Here is an 18876-nt window from a genome sequence, read left to right on the forward strand (position 1 = left end):
CACCTTGACTATGCGCACCTCTATGGTTGCTCTCCAACGTTCTCCTCGCCATACAGTATTGTGGTTCAACAGTCGTACTCATCAGTACGTGCCTCTTTGGTGACGTACCCTCTTACCCCTGTTCTCCCTACTATGGTAGTTGGTCAGAATGTGCCTATTCTCGATGCTTCCTTAGCATGTACTCGCCTTTGTATGGTTAAGTAAAATACAAATTACTTTCAATTTTGTCATTTTTCCTGGGTGGAATTACAGTATTTGCCTACATTCACTACCTGTCATTACCTGTTATTAAAGTTTTCAACAGCCATTCCATTCCAGCTGTGCTGAAGGCAATCCCTATTTCAAAGGTTTCTATAGCTTGGAATAATACATAAAGTATTTCTTTTATAATTTATTATTTATTTAGCTGAATGTGGTTAAATTTCATATTACATTTTTGTTTCCATTTTGAAAATTAATTAGCTAAGAAGTAACATTTAATCAGGTTTTATGAAAGGATGCTTAAACAAAATTTAATCTTATGCCTTCTTACAACAGGAGAGCAGGCTAGGGGTCCTTCAACAAGGCCTTCAAAAATTCTTTATCAGTAGGAATGAGAAATTGGAAATAGCCGTGAATGAAGTCCAGGATAATTTGAAGCAAGCCGAAGAATCGAAAGAAAAAATATTTTCTTTTAGAGAAGAAATTGTTAAGGTTTTTAATGCCTCTGTAAAATCTCCTCTAATTTCATCAGAGGGAGACTTTCAGGTGAGATCCTATTTTTTATGTAAGGTTTTTGTTATAAGAAATGTCATTTGTTTCAATGCTGATACAAACCTTTGTCATTTATTGAGGTAGCTTTAGCAGTGCTTTGTTACGACCAGGTTGAAGAATGATCGTGGGTGGGGCAGCCTGTTATAACTGCCTCATGAGCTCACCATGTACATCGGTGAGGTCATGTTAGTGGCTGTGTGACTACTCTGCTCTTGGTTTCTTAATTTTATATTTTTATTTTCTCTTCAGAGGCAAGGGACAGTGACATTGCCCTATCAAGCAGGACAATGCTCTAGAGACTGACCATATATGCATATGATCAGCGCCCAAGCCTCCTTTCTATCTAAGCTGGGACCAGGGAGGGTCAGGCAATGGCTGATGATGACTCAGCAGATAGACCTACAGGCTCTCCCAAATCCCGCATCCTTAGCTCACAAGGATGGTGAGGTTGCAGCGACCAAAGGAACTAATGAGTTTGAGCGGGACTTGATTCCCATCTGGCAATCACCTGGCAAGGACATTATCAACGTTAAGAACAAAAGGTCGTTCGTTACTGACCTTCCTCAGTGCTTTGTTAACCCTTCTCCTTATATTTAGTATTTAAGTGCTATACAACTGTTAATGGGAACCTGCCCAAGGCCTTGAAGGGTTCCCTTGTGTTACCTTCATGAATCGAGTCAACGTTGACCCTCATTCCTTATGTCCGAGATCCTTTCTCTTTGACAGTTTCAGCCTTGTAGGAGGGCAAGAATCTGAAGTCTTCTTTTTCCAGTCCTGAATTTCTCTTGTCCGATCCTTTATTATCGGAGTTCCCAGACACCCCCAAAACTCTCCCGTTGTTGTGGACTTTTTATTTTTCCTACGGGAGGAGAAACTTCTTTCAGTCACGGCGATGAAAGGATATCACTCAGCCATGAGCCAGGCGTTTAGATTGAAGGGAATCGACCTCTCCTCTTCGTGGGAGCTCTTGGGTTTGATTAGAAGTTTTGAGCAATCTTATCCACATTGGAAAATCAGACCCCCAATTTGGAGTGTAATTAAGGTTCTAAGGTCCCTAAAGATGGCCCCTTATGAACCTCTGTAAGACAGACCTAAATTTAAAGCCAGTGTTCCTCCTTGCCCTGGTCCCATCGCAGCAAGTGAGCGAGCTTCATGGTCTATCGTATCCTGTCAAACTTAAAGAGGTGGAGAGATCTGTCACTCTCATTCATACCTGAATTTATAGTTAAGAGCCAAAATTCATCTATTAATCACGATTGGTTTGACTCATCCATTTCATTATTCAAGGAGGTAACTGATGACTCAGACAATTTGCTTCTATGTCCTGTGAGGACAATCTGCTTTTACTTGAGGACTACACCTTGCTGTCTAGGTATTCACAATTCATTTGTGAGTACTGGAAGAAAGAAGAAAAAAGTAACCAAGTACATGATATCTTTCTGGCTATGTGAATTAGTCATGAGAGCTTATAAATGTTTGGGAGAAGTCTACTGGGAATCCTCCCAAACCACATGATATCTGTGGAGTTGCTGCAACCCTATTGCTCCACAAGAACTTTCTGGTACTTGAAGTGGGTGTATGGAAAAGATAGACTGCCTTCACTGCTCACTACCTGAAGGATGGTGCCCACAGATCCTTAGATGCCTTCTCCTCTTTGTTTCATGCGTTTGGGAGTATCCTAGCTGATGGGACACTCTTGAAGGTAAGCAAAACACTATTGGTTATAAAATTTTATACAAATCCTTCAATCATATATTTTGGCTTTTCTTAACACAAAATTATACCCTGTTTTTGGACCTTGTCATGCCCATTGGCATGATTTGGGCTTGAATATCCATCTCAAAAAGCAGTGCCAACTTTACATTTTTATATTTAGATCCTCAATTTTTGAGAACTGAGACTAATAAGATTTGGTATTTGGGAATATGTTTAAGACTTCTTAGCACAAACACAGCTGGCATTGAGTCGCCTAATTAAGCAACTTCTCCTAAAGGTGCATTTACATCCCTGGCCAATCTGATTACATGCTCTTTATATTCCCTCAGATATTTCTTCACTATTTTCTGCCTTTACACAGTTATATCAGCAAATCAACTTTTTGGAATGTATCTATATTTGTGTGGATATTGATTAAAATATCCCATGCTTCTTTTGCGGTGGTTCATTCAGTGATGTTGTCCAGATCTAAATTATCCTCTTGTCGTGTATTAGAACTGTGTCATTATTTCTTTGAAGTTGCTAACCTTTTAAAGTTTGTTTGTGGTTATGTGTGATATTCCTCTTTCTAATATGCATTCTTTCTTATAGTTTCTGTCTACCTTCGTGAGTCGGATAATTAAAAAACACATTTACACTTGCTGTATTTTAATGCCCAACCAAGGTTACAGGGTACAGAGCATCAGTATACCCTTCAGTTCCTTCCGTACCTTTCCGTTTTCAGCATGTTTTCTGCCAGTTCTTCAAGTTAACTCAAGTCAGCTGTCATCTCTGTTATTTGGTTTTCCAATCTCTTCTTCCAAGGGGACTGTCTTTGACTCTGCTCATTTGGTTGTGATTTTTGTATCTTTATATTCACGAATTCCACAAGAAGTCTCGCTCCTGCATATGCGAGGTTGTTAGTTTCTGTGATGGAACAGCTCTAGATTAGATTCAATATTTCATTGACTTCTTTTCTTTTTCCTTCAGTTTCTTCTGATTGTAGGCTTTTAGTGCTGGTATCCTTAGTCTTTCTCTCTTGTCTTGCATCCAGTGTCTTACTTCGCTCAGATGGTCTTCCATCTCATCAGTCACTTCTATTTCGGTTTGTTTCTTGCCATTGTAATTATTATTATTATCATTATCATTATTTTTTCAATTTTAATCTTACCCGATGATCATGTAGCTGTCAACTCTGTTGCCCGACAGAAATCTAAGGTCGGGATACGCCAGCGATCGCTATACAGGTGGGGGTGTGTACACAACAGCGCCATCTGTCGAGCAGGTACTCAAGTACTTCTTGTCAACAAGAACTCAATTTTTCCTCTGTCGTGCCACCGGCAAGACCTACTTGGATACGCTGTTGATTCTGGAGTTGTTTTTCACGATTTTGGTGATGTATTCGCTCTAGATTTTAGCCTTCGCTATTCAGGAATCTTTATCATTAGCTTAGCAAGCTTTTTGATTAAATTTGGTTTAATTGTTAACGAACTTTGCTAGATTTTGGAATTCCCCCCTTGACTATTTCTACAATTCAAGATGTCTGACCAGTCTCAAGTCCCTAAGTACAGGCAGTGTAGCGTTAGGGCTTGTTCTAGGCGTCTTCCGAAGGCCTCCATAGATCTTCACACCGTTTGTTCCAATTGTAGGGGTAAATCCTGTCAATTGGAAGATCGATGTGAGGAATGCGCTGGGCTTTCGGAATTCGATTTTAACGAATTCCTTAAAAATGCACGTAGGCTAGAGAAGGATAGGATCAGGAGGAGTTCTTCTCGCTCTTTTGATTTTTCCTCTCCCCATGCCCCTCAACCTATTCCTTCCCCTGTAGTGGTGACTCCCGACCCTGCTACTAGTGCTCAGCCCTCCATGGCGGACATGATGCGTGCCATTCAGGCTCTTGGTGACAGAGTGGAGTCATTAGCTAATGACCGGAATCAGCTTTTGGCAGATGTCAAAGAGCTGAAAGCGCAAAGTGCAGTGGGAAGTGTTGTGAGTGCAAGTGAAGTGAAAAGTGTCAGTGTCAGTGTTGCGCATGAGGGTACATCTGTTCGTGCCAGTCGTCCTCCCAGTCCGGGACCTCTTGCAAGCTCCCAAGCCCAGGGGAGAAGCAATGTCGAAGGACCAAAGGGTTCGGCAGGCCTTGATCAGCGTACGGATGTACCCTCAGTGGTTGCGGACGTATCTGTCAGAGATCGTCCCATCCACAAACAGACGAATGAGCCCTATCATTCCTCGTCTGTGGAAGAAGTTTCGAGGAAGAAACGTTGGACCAAGGTCTCACGACCTCTCAAGCGTAAGGTCCCTTCCGAGCGAGTCCAACGGCCCAGGTGTAGCCACTGGGTCAGTTCGGACTCGCCGCAGTCTTCCGAAGACTGCACACCTCCCAAGAGAGGTAGAGTGGTTCCGCAGCAGGCAACTACTCCGTCTGTTGCCGCACCAACCACGGTAGATCCTAAGTGGTCCATGCTGCAGACTATGCAGTCTCAGCTTGCTTCCTTTATGCAGGAGTATCGTGCTGAGAAGGTTGACACGGCACCAGTTAACCTACAACCTGCCACGGTTGTGCGCTCAGCAGATACTGCGGCTGCCTGCTCCCACACTCCACCTGTGAGAGCTCCACCACCGATGCGCAGTCCACCCTGCCAGACGCATGTTCATGCTGCACCCTCCGTTGACATGCGTGAGCTACCGCATCAGCAGTGGGAAGGTGCTGCCGAGCTGCCGTGTTTTGACACAATGCGGCATGCTCCGCAACCCATGCGGCATGCTCCGCATCCCATACGGCATGCTCCGCAACCCACGGCAGTCCCTCCCACGCACCAGCACTCTGCTTTTGTTGTTGCCAGCTCGCAGACTGACCAGCAGCGGCATGATGTTGGATACGCAGCAGCTACGCATGCACCCGTGCTGCCGGATTCAGCCGTTCAGCTTTCTGCTCCACCTTTGCCACTTCCTACTCAGCTTTCGGATGATGGAGTATCTGATGACGAAGCTGCACATTTGGACGATCCGCACTCCGACTTAGAAGGACCCAAGTCTACGCCTCCCTCCTTAGACTTTCGGAAAGTCCTTGCCTTGTTCAGGGACTTGTATCCGGAACAGTTTGTGTCTGCAACCCCTCGCTCTCCTCCCTCCGAGTTTGCTCTGGGTATGCAGTCAGCAGCTCCTGCCTTCACCAAACTTGTCCTCGCACGCTCATCCAAGAGAGCTTTGAGGGTTATGGGAGAGTGGTTGCAGTCCAAGAAGCAACTGGGAAAGACTGCTTTCATCTTTCCGCCTACCAAGCTTGCTTCCAAATCTAGCGTCTGGTATGCCACGGGAGAGGAACCCGGCTTGGGAGTTCCTGCCTCTGCCCAGGGCGACTTCTCAAGTCTGGTTGACTCTCCCCGCAGGCTGGCTATGAGACGATCTAAGATTTGCTGGTCCTTTTCTGACATGGATCATCTGTTGAAGGGAGTATTTCGTGCTTTTGAGATCTTCAACTTCCTCGATTGGTGTTTGGGAGCGTTAAGCAGAAAGACTTCCCCTTCGGATAAGGACTCTGCCATGCTTATCATGTCTAGCATGGACAAAGCCATTCGGGATGGGTCTGGTGAGCTTGCGGCTTCGTACGTGTCGGGAGTGCTTAAGAAGAGAGAACATCTTTGCTCCTTCTTGTCGTCTGGGATCACTCCTTGCCAGAAGTCGGAGTTGTTGTTTGCTCCTCTCTCCAAGTGTCTCTTTCCGGAGGAGCTGATCAAGGGGATGGCTGCCTCGTTGATCCAGAAGGATACCCATGACCTGGTGGCGTCCTCCGCACGTAAGGCTAAAGCTTTACCTTCCGTGCCTAGACCTAGGATGGACACCAGCGTCTAGGTTCATCCCGCCCTTTCGTGGCAGAACCTCCAGCAGAGGAGGTACCCGTGCCGACAGTCACCGTGGCAAATCGAAGAAGGGTTCCAAGTCCTCAAAAGGCAGAATCTGACTGCCTACCTCTCCAGACAGCAGTGGGAGCCAGGCTCAAGAACTTCTGGCAAGCTTGGGAGAGCAGAGGTGCAGACGCTCAGTCTGTGAAGTTGCTAAGGGAGGGGTACAGAATTCCGTTCTGCCGCAGTCCCCCTCTAGCAACGTCTCCCATCAACCTCTCTCCCAACTACAAGGAGAAGGACAAGAGGCTAGCGTTGCAACAAGAAGTGTCGCTCTTGCTACAAAAGGGAGCGGTAGTCATAGTCCGGGACCATCAATCCCCGGGCTTCTACAACCGTCTCTTCCTGGTAGCGAAGAAGACAGGAGGTTGGAGACCGGTGCTGGACGTCAGTGCTCTCAATGCTTTTGTCACCAAGCAGACGTTCACGATGGAGACGACGAAGTCGGTCCTAGCAGCGGTCAGGAAGGAAGACTGGATGGTCTCGTTAGACCTGAAAGACGCATACTTTCATGTCCCCGTCCATCCAGACTCCCAACCTTTCCTAAGGTTCGTCTTTGGAAAGGTCGTGTACCAGTTCCAAGCCCTGTGCTTTGGCCTAAGCACGGCACCTCTTGTGTTTACCAAACTGATGAGGAATATTGCCAAATTCCTTCACTTGGCAGACATCAGAGCCTCCCTCTATTTGGACGACTGGCTTTTAAGAGCTCCGTCAAGTCGTCGCTATCTGGAGAATCTCAGATGGACTATGGATCTGACCAAGGAATTGGGCCTCCTGGTCAATATAGAGAAGTCCCAACTCGTTCCATCCCAAACCATTGTCTATCTCGGTATGGAGATTCAGAGTCGAGCTTTTCGGGCTTTTCCGTCGGCCCCAAGGATCAGTCAAGCCCTAGAATGCATCCAGAGCATGCTGAGAAGGAACCGATGTTCAGTCAGGCAGTGGATGAGTCTAACAGGGACACTTTCATCGCTGGCCCAGTTCATCGAGTTAGGGAGACTCCACCTCCGCCCCCTTCAGTATCATCTAGCTGCTCACTGGAGAAAGGACATGACGCTAGAGGCGGTCTCAGTGCCTATTTCCGAAGAGATGAGGTCTACACTGACCTGGTGGAAGAACAGCATTCTTCTCAAGGAAGGTCTACCATTGGCTGTTCAGACCCCCGACCACCGTCTCTTCTCGGACGCATCGGACACAGGCTGGGGTGCGACACTGGACGGACAGGAATGCTCGGGCACGTGGCATCAGGAGCAAAGGACACTTCACATCAACTGCAAGGAGCTTTTGGCAGTTCATCTGGCCTTGATAAACTTCAAGTCCCTCCATCTAAGCAAGGTGGTGGAGTTGAACTCCGACAACACCACGGCCTTGGCGTACATCTCCAAGCAAGGAGGGACTCATTCGAGGAAGTTGTTCGAGATCGCAAGGGACCTCCTCATTTGGTCAAAAGATCGAAAGATTTCGCTGGTAACGAGGTTCATTCAGGGCGACATGAATGTCATGGCAGATCGCCTCAGCCGGAAGGGTCAGGTCATCCCCACAGAGTGGACCCTTCACAAGAATGTTTGCAGCAGACTATGGGCCCTGTGGGGTCAGCCCACCATAGATCTATTCGCTACCTCGATGACCAAGAGGCTCCCGATGTATTGTTCTCCGATTCCAGACCCAGCAGCAGTTTACGAGGATGCCTTTCTTCTGGATTGTTCCCATCTAGACCTGTATGCGTTCCCTCCGTTCAAGATTGTCAACAGGGTACTTCAGAAGTTCGCCTCTCACGAAGGGACACGGTTGACGTTGGTTGCTCCCCTCTGGCCCGCGAGAGAATGGTTCACCGAGGTACTGCAATGGCTAGTGGACGTTCCCAGGACTCTTCCTCTAAGAGTGGACCTTCTGCGTCAGCCGCACGTAAAGAAGGTACACCCAAGCCTCCACGCTCTTCGTCTGACTGCCTTCAGACTATCGAAAGACTCTCAAGAGCTAGAGGCTTTTCGAAGGAGGCAGCCAGAGCGATTGCCAGAGCAAGGAGGACATCCACTCTCAGAGTCTATCAGTCAAAATGGGAAGTCTTCCGAAGCTGGTGCAAGGCGAATGCAGTTTCCTCAACCAGTACCTCTGTAACGCAGATAGCTGACTTCCTGTTACATCTAAGGAATGTAAGATCCCTATCAGCTCCTACGATCAAGGGTTACAGAAGCATGTTGGCAGCGGTCTTCCGCCACAGAGGCTTAGATCTTTCCACCAACAAAGATCTACAGGACCTCCTTAGGTCTTTTGAGACCTCAAAGGAGCGTCGGTTGACCACACCAGGCTGGAACCTAGACGTGGTTTTAAGGTTCCTGATGTCAGCAAGATTCGAACCGCTTCAATCAGCCTCTTTTAAGGATCTCACATTAAAGACTCTTTTCCTCGTTTGCTTAGCAACAGCTAAAAGAGTCAGTGAGATCCACGCCTTCAGCAGGAACATAGGTTTTACATCTGAAACGGCTACATGTTCCTTGCAGCTCGGTTTTTTTAGCTAAAAACGAGCTTCCTTCTCGTCCTTGGCCCAAGTCGTTCGAGATCCCAAGCCTGTCCAACTTGGTGGGGAACGAACTAGAGAGAGTACTTTGCCCAGTAAGAGCTCTTAAGTACTATTTAAGATGTACAAAGCCATTACGAGGACAATCAGAAGCTTTATGGTGTTCTTTCAAGAAACCTGCTTTACCGATGTCTAAGAACGCAGTTTCTTATTACATCAGGCTTTTGATTAGAGAGGCCCATTCTCATCTGAAGGAAGAAGACCTTGCTTTGCTGAAGGTAAGGACACATGAAGTTAGGGCTGTCGCTACTTCAGTGGCCTTCAAACAGAACCGTTCTCTGCAGAGTGTTATGGATGCAACCTATTGGAGAAGCAAGTCAGTGTTCGCATCATTTTACCTCAAAGATGTCCAGTCTCTTTACGAGAACTGCTACACCCTGGGACCATTCGTAGCAGCGAGTGCAGTAGTAGGTGAGGGCTCAACCACTACATTCCCATAATCCCATAACCTTTTTTAATCTTTCTCTTGAAATGCTTTTTATTGTTGTTTTTTGGGTTGTACGGAAGGCTAAGAAGCCTTCCGCATCCTGGTTGATTTGGCGGGTGGTCAAATTCTTTCTTGAGAAGCGCCTAGATTAGAGGTTGTGATGAGGTCCTTTAGTATGGGTTGCAGCCCTTCATACTTCAGCATCCTAAGAGGACCGCTAGGCTCAGTAAGGAAGACGTACTTAAAAAGGCAGAGTAATGGTTCAAGTCGACTTCCTTACCAGGTACTTATTTATTTTATGTTTGTTATTTTGAATAACTGCTAAAATGAAATACGGGATACTTAGCTTCTAATGTTAACATGTATGCTGGTCTCCACCCACCCCCCTGGGTGTGAATCAGCTACATGATCATCGGGTAAGATTAATATTGAAAAATGTTATTTTCCTTAGTAAAATAAATTTTTGAATATACTTACCCGATGATCATGAATTTAAGGACCCTCCCTTCCTCCCCATAGAGAACCAGTGGACCGAGGAGAAAATTGAGTTCTTGTTGACAAGAAGTACTTGAGTACCTGCTCGACAGATGGCGCTGTTGTGTACACACCCCCACCTGTATAGCGATCGCTGGCGTATCCCGACCTTAGATTTCTGTCGGGCAACAGAGTTGACAGCTACATGATCATCGGGTAAGTATATTCAAAAATTTATTTTACTAAGGAAAATAACATATTGTTATTATTACTACTATTATTTTAATTATTATTATTATTATTATTATTATTACTTGCTAAGCTACAACCCTATTTAGAAAGCAGGATGCTATAAGCTCAAGGGCTCCAACAAGGAAAATAGGTCAGTGAGGAAAGGAAATAAAGAATGAATAAACTACAAGAGAAGTAATGAAGAATATAAGATATTTTAAGAACAGTAACAACATTAAAATAGATCTTACATATAGCCTATAAACTATAAAAACTCAAAAACACACGAGGAAGAGAAATAACTTAGAAAAGTGTGCCCAAGTGTACCCTCAAGCAAGAGAACTCTAACCCAAGACAGTAGAAGACCATGGTACAGAGGCTATGGAACTACCCACGTCTAGAAAACAGTGGTTTGATTTTGGAGTGTCCTTCTCCTAGAAGAGCTGCTTACCATAACTAAAGAGTCTCTTCTACTCTTACCAAGAAGAAAGTAGCCAGTAAACAATAATAGTGTAGTAGTTAACTTTTTGGGTGAAGAAGAATTGTTTGGTAATCTCAGTGTTGTCATGTGTATGAGGAGAGAGGAGAATCTGTAAAGAATAGGCCTGACTATTCGGTGTATGTGTAGGCAAAGGACGAAATGAGCTTCAACGAGAGAGATGGATCCAATGTAGTATTGTCTGGCAAGTCAAAGAACCCAATAACTCTACCAATTACTATACCAAGGAGCCTTTGATCATAAAGACTTACTGGCATGATCAATGACTCTTACTTGTGCATCCCTATTGCTCCTCACTTTCAGTCTTGTGTAGAGTTTGAGCTAGGGAGGAGTTCGTACAAGTTCATAGTAAGGCCTTTCAGCCGTAGTATAGCTGAGCTCAAGTATGTTCATAAAACTAGCAAAGTTAGTGATCAAACTACTGCAGTTGCAGGACTTCAGGTTGTTGCCTATTTGGACATGTCATTCAAATTCTTCAGGATAAAAAATTTCAGATCAGCTTTACAAAATCGAGTCTAGTTCCTGAGAAACTATTCAAGTGGTTAGGTCATTTCTGAAACATGCCTCTAAGAAAGGAATCTTACTCATGATAATAAATTTCTTTTCCCTCCAACTGGAAAGAGTTTTGGTTTTCTCCAGTTTGCTTCAGTCGTCAACCCTGCTTTGAAACCTGGTTATAAAGACTCAATAGGGTGTGGAGGAGGGCAGCTTAACAGAGGCTTCAAGTTAGATGTTCTCAGTTACATATTTGCTTCAAAGGGATTCTCAGACCATGGACCTCACAAAGACTTATTCAAGTCAGGTTGGGTAGGTCATACAGAGGAGACCTGTGTTTGGGAAATGGTCTTCTCAGTTTACAGTAAATATGTTAGAATTGATGGTGGTGTTTCTGACTTTGAAGAACCTCAGTCTTGGAAGGAATTCACTCATCAAAATCTTCATCCACAAACAGAGAAGTCTATTGTGTCTGGAGAGGGGAATCTTGTTGAAGAACTCTGAATATAATAATCCTTTCAATTATGAAGTCCCCTCTGGATAGGGATCTGTTCTCCATACAGTCCACCTATCAGGCGCTCTCAGTGTAACGGTGGGGTGGACCCTTTCCCTGGATAGAGTGGACCTTAGACCTGAGCTTCTTCCTCAAGATCCAAAATAAGATAATTTAACAGACACGGCATACCTTTGGACTCGGAAGGACTCTTGATCTGCAATTATTGTTTTTAGTTGGCATGTGAAGGAAAATAGATTTAGACTGGTGCGATTGTATTATTGGTGTACCTCACGTGAACCATTGACAATTTTATGGTCTTTGCAGTCACCTCTGTCCCGGCTTATTTGAATTTATCTTACTGTAGAACCTCTTATATATTTGCTACACCTTAGTGCTGATTGGACTCATTCTCATGAGTGCCATCCCCCAGTCTTCAGATTTCTCTGTCTCAAAGTTTACATATAAGCCATGGTTAGGACATACCTGGGGATCCAAATACAGCAGGCAGGGCAAAAGTAAAGATGGGTGAACCTGAAAACATTTGTAGGGTTTTCATATTACTTTTTCCTCATGCTTCTAAATGTCATGCCTCCTGTACTTGATAAATTTTGAGTTTCTTATCATTGTCATCTAAATTTTTAGAACTTTTTTTAGCTCAAGAGATTTTTCTGTCTTGAATTTCAAATGAAAGAAAAACTAATATAAATACAGTATTGTATATATTTACTGATATGTGTTTTATTTTTGTCATTACCATTATACCATTACATAAGAAGGCAGTGTTAATTTATTGTTGTCATTTTGTTACCCAATCATTTTGATAAATTGAATGTTTGTTTTATATTTTCTGCTCCTGTAGTGTGGTGACTACGGAGAAGAGAATTTGAAGGAGATCTTCATCGCCACAGAGGAGTCATTTGGAAAACTCAACAACATACAAGAACATTATGCCAGCATCTTGGCTGAAGTATGTTTAGCTATACCACATATGGTAGGTGTCAGAGTAGTTTTAAGGGGTGTTAGTAATAATTACTGATTTAGATGTAGAAAAAAAGGTTTGCCAAAACCTATTACAGACAGCACATGAGATTAGAGATTATATCAGTATTATGACCATTGGACAAGTATTGAAATAACAAAATTTCCAATAGGACTTTTTCATGTAGTTTGGATAGTTTAAATCCTTCCAGTCCCTGTTTCAAGACCCAGGCAATTGCTGTATTAAATAACTTCAATTAAGTCTGTCAAAACTCATGAAAAAACACTAGTTCTTATAGATAACCTTTATATGATTATATCATTTATTTTTTATTGTTCCATCTTCATTATTCACAAAAAAAACTTTGCCATTTCTAAAGTAGGTAACCACTCCCCATCTGTTGGCATTCATTTCTCTGCTAGAAAACTAAGCTGTTTTTTCCTACACAAATACAAACCATCATACTTTGAATAGTTAAAAGTTTCTCAATGTTTAGAACAAAATTTGCTGCGCGTAAGGAGAAGAAGTCTTGACGCGCACGATCGCCTTGGCGTACGCAAACAAAATGGCGATCATGGCGTGCAGGTTCATCATATGGGGCTCAATATGTACGAACAGCCTATTGCTAGCCATGCGCACGAACATCCTGTTGTGCACCATGCGCGCGAGAAACCTTATGCGCGCCAGGTGCACAAACAACCTCATGCGCTCCAGGAGCGCGAAAAAGGTGCACGAAATCGGGAGAGGTGCCCGCGCGAGCCCCCTTCCGCCTACCAACAGTTCGGCGCAAGAGCGCACGATCATCTTGGCGCTCATAATCAGTCTCTCGAGCCCCTTGGGTCTCAACAGAGACAACGGTCGCCTATGCGACCGAGCCCAGATCCTATCCCTAAGGGTAGGCCTGTGCCTATCTTGCCCGTAGGGAAGCCTCCATCAGATAAGAGGGTTAGGTAACCTGCCCAGGTTCCTAAACCCAGGGAGCAGTCCTTTCCTAAGGACCTTCCCCCTAGTTCCACAGGAGCCCGTGACCCCCCTTGGCTTAGCAACTTATTTAATGTAATGCGCCAAGTCATGAAGGGAGTCGTTCCCCGCTCCCAGTCCTTAGGTGATATACCTAGGATTCCCTTGTCGCCTCCTTTCTTCCCGGGGTCCTCTCCTCCCTCCGATCCAAGGAGGAGGTGGGGAGTTCTCGCACAGGCGGGCCCCTCAGGCAAGGGGAGACGATCATCCCCTCGCAAAAGACCTCTGGAGGAGATTAGGCATGAACCTCAGGGTAGCCCTCTGCAGTTCAAGATGCCACAGGCCAGGCCAAAGGGTGAAAGGAAAAGGATTCGTCCTTCAACCCCCAAGGAGGATAGGGTTACGTACTATGGAGACTCCCTCCCTTCTTTACTGGTCGAGATAGTGTCTAATGAGGCACGACCTGCGACCGGATGGGATTCATCCCGTACGGCAATGGATTTACCTTCCACCCGTAAGCCGACAGAGTCCTCTAGACCCTTGGGGACAGAGGATCTCCGGCCTCGTAGGAGGGAACCGAAGGATTTGTTCACCATCCCCAAATCCTCGGCCAGACTTTCTTCCTCACTGCCTCCCAGGCAGCCGGAACCAAGCACCTCCCCGGTAGTTCCCCTATCCCCAGTCGATACAGTTGACGACTTCGACCCACGCCCGGCTCCTATGGATGAGAGCTTGGACGTGGAAGGGCAGAGCGATCTCGAGGACGACGCTCTGCCAGCAGCCGCTAGCCCCAAGCTTACAGAGGATGAGAGGAAGGAGTCGGAACACGCCTTCTGGCAGGTTCTAGCCTGCATCCGTTCCATTAATGGACTTCCAGATCCATCGGCAGCCCCTCTAGATGGGAAAGAAACAGTCCTTGACCAGTTCTATGGCACTCAGAAACCTCATAGGACCAGTGCAGCTTTGCCCTGGTCAAAGGGGCTGAAGAGTCCCAAACAGAAGGCTGTGTCTCAGGCAACTGGTTCCCCCTCTTCTCTCCGCTCCAACTCGTCCTCCAAGCTCTTACCCCCTCCGTATGTGTTTCAGAGGAGGTACTACGAGATCCTCGGGGAATCTCTTCCAACGCTGCCTCTCGACCACTCTATAGAGGCACTCTCGAAGGCCACCCCCTTCGAGAAACTTATGGGACTTCCTGTCTCCTTTTCGGCCTCTGAAATCCTAAACCAGGAAAAGGTGGCGAAGTATGCTATGCAAGCTACTTCGTGGCTGGATTTCTGGTTGGGATCCTTAGGACAACTGATGCGGTCTAAAGACCTGTCTCTTGAGTCCTCCAGGAAGTCTTTGGAGTTTTTCCTTTTGTCCGGCACTCGGGCCATCGATTTCCCCTCTCATCAGGTAGTGAACCTTTGGGCCAACATTATCCTGAAGAGGAGGGATGCCGTCATAGAAAAGCTCTATAAACATTTCCCTCAGGCCGAAGTAGCGAGTCTGAGAAATGCTCCTTTCGAGGGCAATTCTTTGTTCCATGTCGAGGATGTCGAGCGGGTGGCAGAGAGGTGGAGGAAGTCCAGTCAGGACTCCCTCATCCAAAAGGCCTTAACAGCGAGACCTTACCCCTCTCAGCCACAGCGGAAAACACTGCAGAACCCGCAGCCGAAAAGGGCTAGAGACCCAAAACAGCACAGTAAAAAGTGTGCAAAGAAGGCCTTTCACAGCAAAAAGTCCTTCCGTGGGGGAAAGAGTAAGAAGGGATCTGGCCAAGGCTGGTCCCAATAAGGCAGGCAATCCTCCTATTTGTCCACCTGTGGGGGGATGCCTGCAAAACCGCTGGCAGAGGTGGCTTTACCACGGGGCCGAACCCTGGACGGTCGAGGTGATTTGTTCAGGGTATCGTATCCCGTTCACGCTCTTTCTCCCTCTACTGACTTGAGTGCCGATTCCATTGAACTCCTGTACGAAGGGATCTGCACAGGAGTTTGCCCTCAGGGCAGAAGTCCAGTCCATGTTGGAGAAGGACGCTCTCCAGGAGGTCCTCGATGGGTCCCCAAGCTTCTACAGTCGACTCTTTCTTGTGGAAAAGGCGTCTGGAGGCTGGAGACCAGTCATCGACCTCTCGACCCTGAACAGGTTTTTCGAACAGACACCTTTCAGGATGGAGACGGCCGACACAGTCAGACAAGCGTTAAGACCTCTGAACTTCATGTGCACTCTAGATCTGAAGGACGCATACTTCCAGATCCCAATTCATCCGTCTTCCAGGAAGTATCTGAGATTCATGTTCAATCAGAAGCATTACCAGTTCAGGATACTGTGCTTCAGTCTTTCCACAGCACCCCAGGTATTCACGAGAGTATTCGCCCTAGTATCATCTTGGGCTCACAGAGTCGGCATCCGTCTCCTAAGATACTTGGACGACTGGCTGATTCTGGCAGACTCAGAGGCGGCCCTTCTCCGCCACTGAGACAAACTTCTAAGGTTTTGCCAGGATCTGGGGATCGTGGTAAACCTCGAGAAGTCTCAACTGCTCCCCTCTCAAGAACTGGTATATCTAGGCATGTGATTAGACACCCTAAGGCACAAAGCGTTTCCATCAGATGAAAGAATCCAGAGACTGAGAGAGATAGCACAGGTCTTCCTCAGTCGGGAAGAGCTCCCGGCGCAGAATTGGCGTCGCATTCTCGGTCACCTCTCTTCCCTGACCCGACTGGTCCCCAACAGTCGCCTCAGGATGAGATCCCTCCAGTGGCGACTAAAATCCCAGTGGAAACAGCACTCCGATTCCCGGGATCACCTAGTCCGCATAGGGCTAGAGGAACAGTCGGACCTCAGGTGGTGGCTGGCGGAGTCGAACCTCTGCAAAGGGGTCGATCTTCTCATCTCTTCCCCGGAATTGATGCTTTTTTCGGATGCATCAAAAGAAGGGTGGGGGCTCACGTGCTGCACCATTACATCTCCGGCCAGTGGTGCGAATCAGAAAGGTACCAGCACATAAATCTCTTAGAGATGAGGGCAGCCTTTCTGGCCCTCAAAGAGTTCCACCAGGTCCTGGCGGAGCACTCCGTGGTGCTGATGAGCGACAACACCACAGTAGTAGCTTATCTAAGCAAACAGGGCGGCATCTTTTCGCAGCAGCTGTGCCATCTTGCAGTATACTCAGATGGGCAGAAGACAACTCGGTGACTCTATCAGCTCGCTTCATTCCGGGCAAGCGGAATGTGCTAGCAGACAAGCTGAGCAGAGCGACTCAGATAGTTGGCACCGAGTGGTCTTTGAATCCTCTGATAGCCAATAAAGTCCTGACTTTGTGGGGTTCCCCGACGGTGGATCTGTTCGCAACTGCCCTGAATTTCAGGCTCCCGTTGTACTGCTCCCCAGTCCCGGATCCCCAAGCTCTTTGGCAAGATGCTTATCAACAACGGTGGATAAACCTGGACGCTTACGCGTTTCCCCCGTTCTGTCTGATGAGAAAACTCAACCAGGTACGAGCAAGCAACAATTTACAAATGACCCTCATAGCTCTGCTATGGGATCATGCAGAAGGGTTCCCGGACCTTCTGCATCTCCTCATGGAGATCCCGAGGGAGCTTCCTCCACAACACGACCTCCTCAAACAACCACATGCCACCATCTTTCACAAAGCCGTAGCCTCGCTTTGACTTCACGCCTGGAGACTATCCAGCATCTCCTCACACAGAGAGGCTTTTTGCAACCGATTGCGAAAAGAATGGTTGGACACCTCAGGAGATCCACAGAGGCAGTCTACCAGGCGAAGTGGTCAGTTTTCTGTGGTTGGTGTCGTGGAAGGGTTATCTCTCCCCTCGATGCCTCTGTTCCAACCATAGCGGAGTTTCTTGTATACCTTCGGGAAGAAAAGCTTCTCTCGGTCTCGGCAGTCAAAGGCTACCGCTGAGCCTTGAGTCTTGCCTTTAGACTGAAAGAAGACGATATTTCCTCCTCGTTGGAACTTTCTTTGCTCATACGCAGTTACGAGCTTACTTGCCCCCAGGCAGAACTAAGACCTCCCCCTTGGAACGTGGTTCGGGTCCTCAGGTCTCTGAAGGGCTTCCCCTATGAACCACTACGCCAGGCCTCAGATCGCCACCTCACGTGGAAGACGGTGTTCCTGCTCCCTCTGGCTTCGGCCAAGAGAGTCAGCGAACTTCATGGTCTATCTGCTGATGTCTCCCACTCTAGGAGATTGGGGAAGTAATCCTCAGCTACGTCCCCGAGTTTATAGCTAAGACTCAAAATCCGGGTGTGCTGGACTCCAGGTTCGGCCCATTTCGTATAGAGAGTCCTCGTTCTGTAACCGAAGATCTAGACCAACTGTTACTGTGTCCAGTGAGGAGTCTGAGTTGTTACTTAAAAAGAATAGCAAAAGCTCGCCCCCGTGTACGAGCACTTTTTTTCAGCACAGGGAAAGTCAAGAGGAGGGTCACGAGGAATACTATTTCCTCCTGGATAAGGAAAGTACAGTGAGCCCTCGCTACTTCGCGGTTCGACCATCACGGATTCACGACTTCGCGGACTTTTTTCATTAAATACGGCATCCGATTTCATCAGCAAACCACTATTTTTGGGGCAAACATCATTTTATTCCAGAAAATTGCTACTCCTTAAATAGTTAATTGCACATTAAGAAAGCGTATACTTTTGTTTTTAAAGTTCGGGTGTGTTTTAAAAATCGAGTATTGTTGACTTCTTTTTGTTTTACTTTTGGCTGTGATCAGATCAGCTGACGTCTAGCTGCCGGTAAATGGCATTCATTTCATTGATTTGGAAGTTCTAAGAAAAATTAAGTAGAACATTGGTAATAACAAAGTCAACATAATCAATACTTAGTAAGATTGCTGTCGATGCAAAAACTAACCTATACACAGATGTGTAAATGCGTCTGTTTCTTCGTTATGATCAGAGATAAACGTAAACAAAACATTGGTTGTCATTTTTTATCGTGCTTTTTGGCGTGTTTAGGAAATGCATGTTATAAAATTGCCTTTAATATTTGTGCCTGTTTTAGTTTAGGGTACTGTAGTACATGCATTAAGTGTTCTGTACATTAAAGGGTAGTTTTAAATATTAAACTTAGCCGGTGAATATATAATAGCTGACGTCTCCGACGGCTCGACAGATTAAAAAAACTCGCGAGCGATCGCCATGAAGGTTGCTGGTGTGCCCACCAGCGCCGACTATCGGCCAGATACCGCATATACTTGTCAATTTCTCCAGTTCTTCTCTGTCGGTCTTGTCGACAAGTTGGTTCTGCTCGCTTTAGACCTCGAGTTTTCGACCGAATTGGTGAAGTACTTGGTTTTGGTTTTATTGCTTTCGCCGTGTTGGATTATTCAATACTATCTTCAAAAGAAATGCTTTTGAAAGGAGAG

The 18876-nt window shown here is 46.2% G+C and overlaps 1 protein-coding gene across 1 annotated transcript in view; it reads left to right on the forward strand.

Annotated features, from left to right (window-relative positions):
• The window catches only part of LOC137625786 (uncharacterized), a 71837-nt gene that overhangs the window by 43985 nt on the left and 8976 nt on the right, over nucleotides 1–18876 (forward strand). The window contains exons 3-4 of the mRNA XM_068356674.1: nucleotides 538–747; nucleotides 12413–12544. Coding sequence (XP_068212775.1) covers nucleotides 538–747; nucleotides 12413–12544 — 342 coding nt within the window. The remainder of the gene's footprint in view (nucleotides 1–537; nucleotides 748–12412; nucleotides 12545–18876) is intronic.

Source organism: Palaemon carinicauda, chromosome 32 (assembly GCF_036898095.1).
Source record: "Palaemon carinicauda isolate YSFRI2023 chromosome 32, ASM3689809v2, whole genome shotgun sequence".
In the NCBI taxonomy this organism is placed as follows: domain Eukaryota; kingdom Metazoa; phylum Arthropoda; class Malacostraca; order Decapoda; family Palaemonidae; genus Palaemon; species Palaemon carinicauda.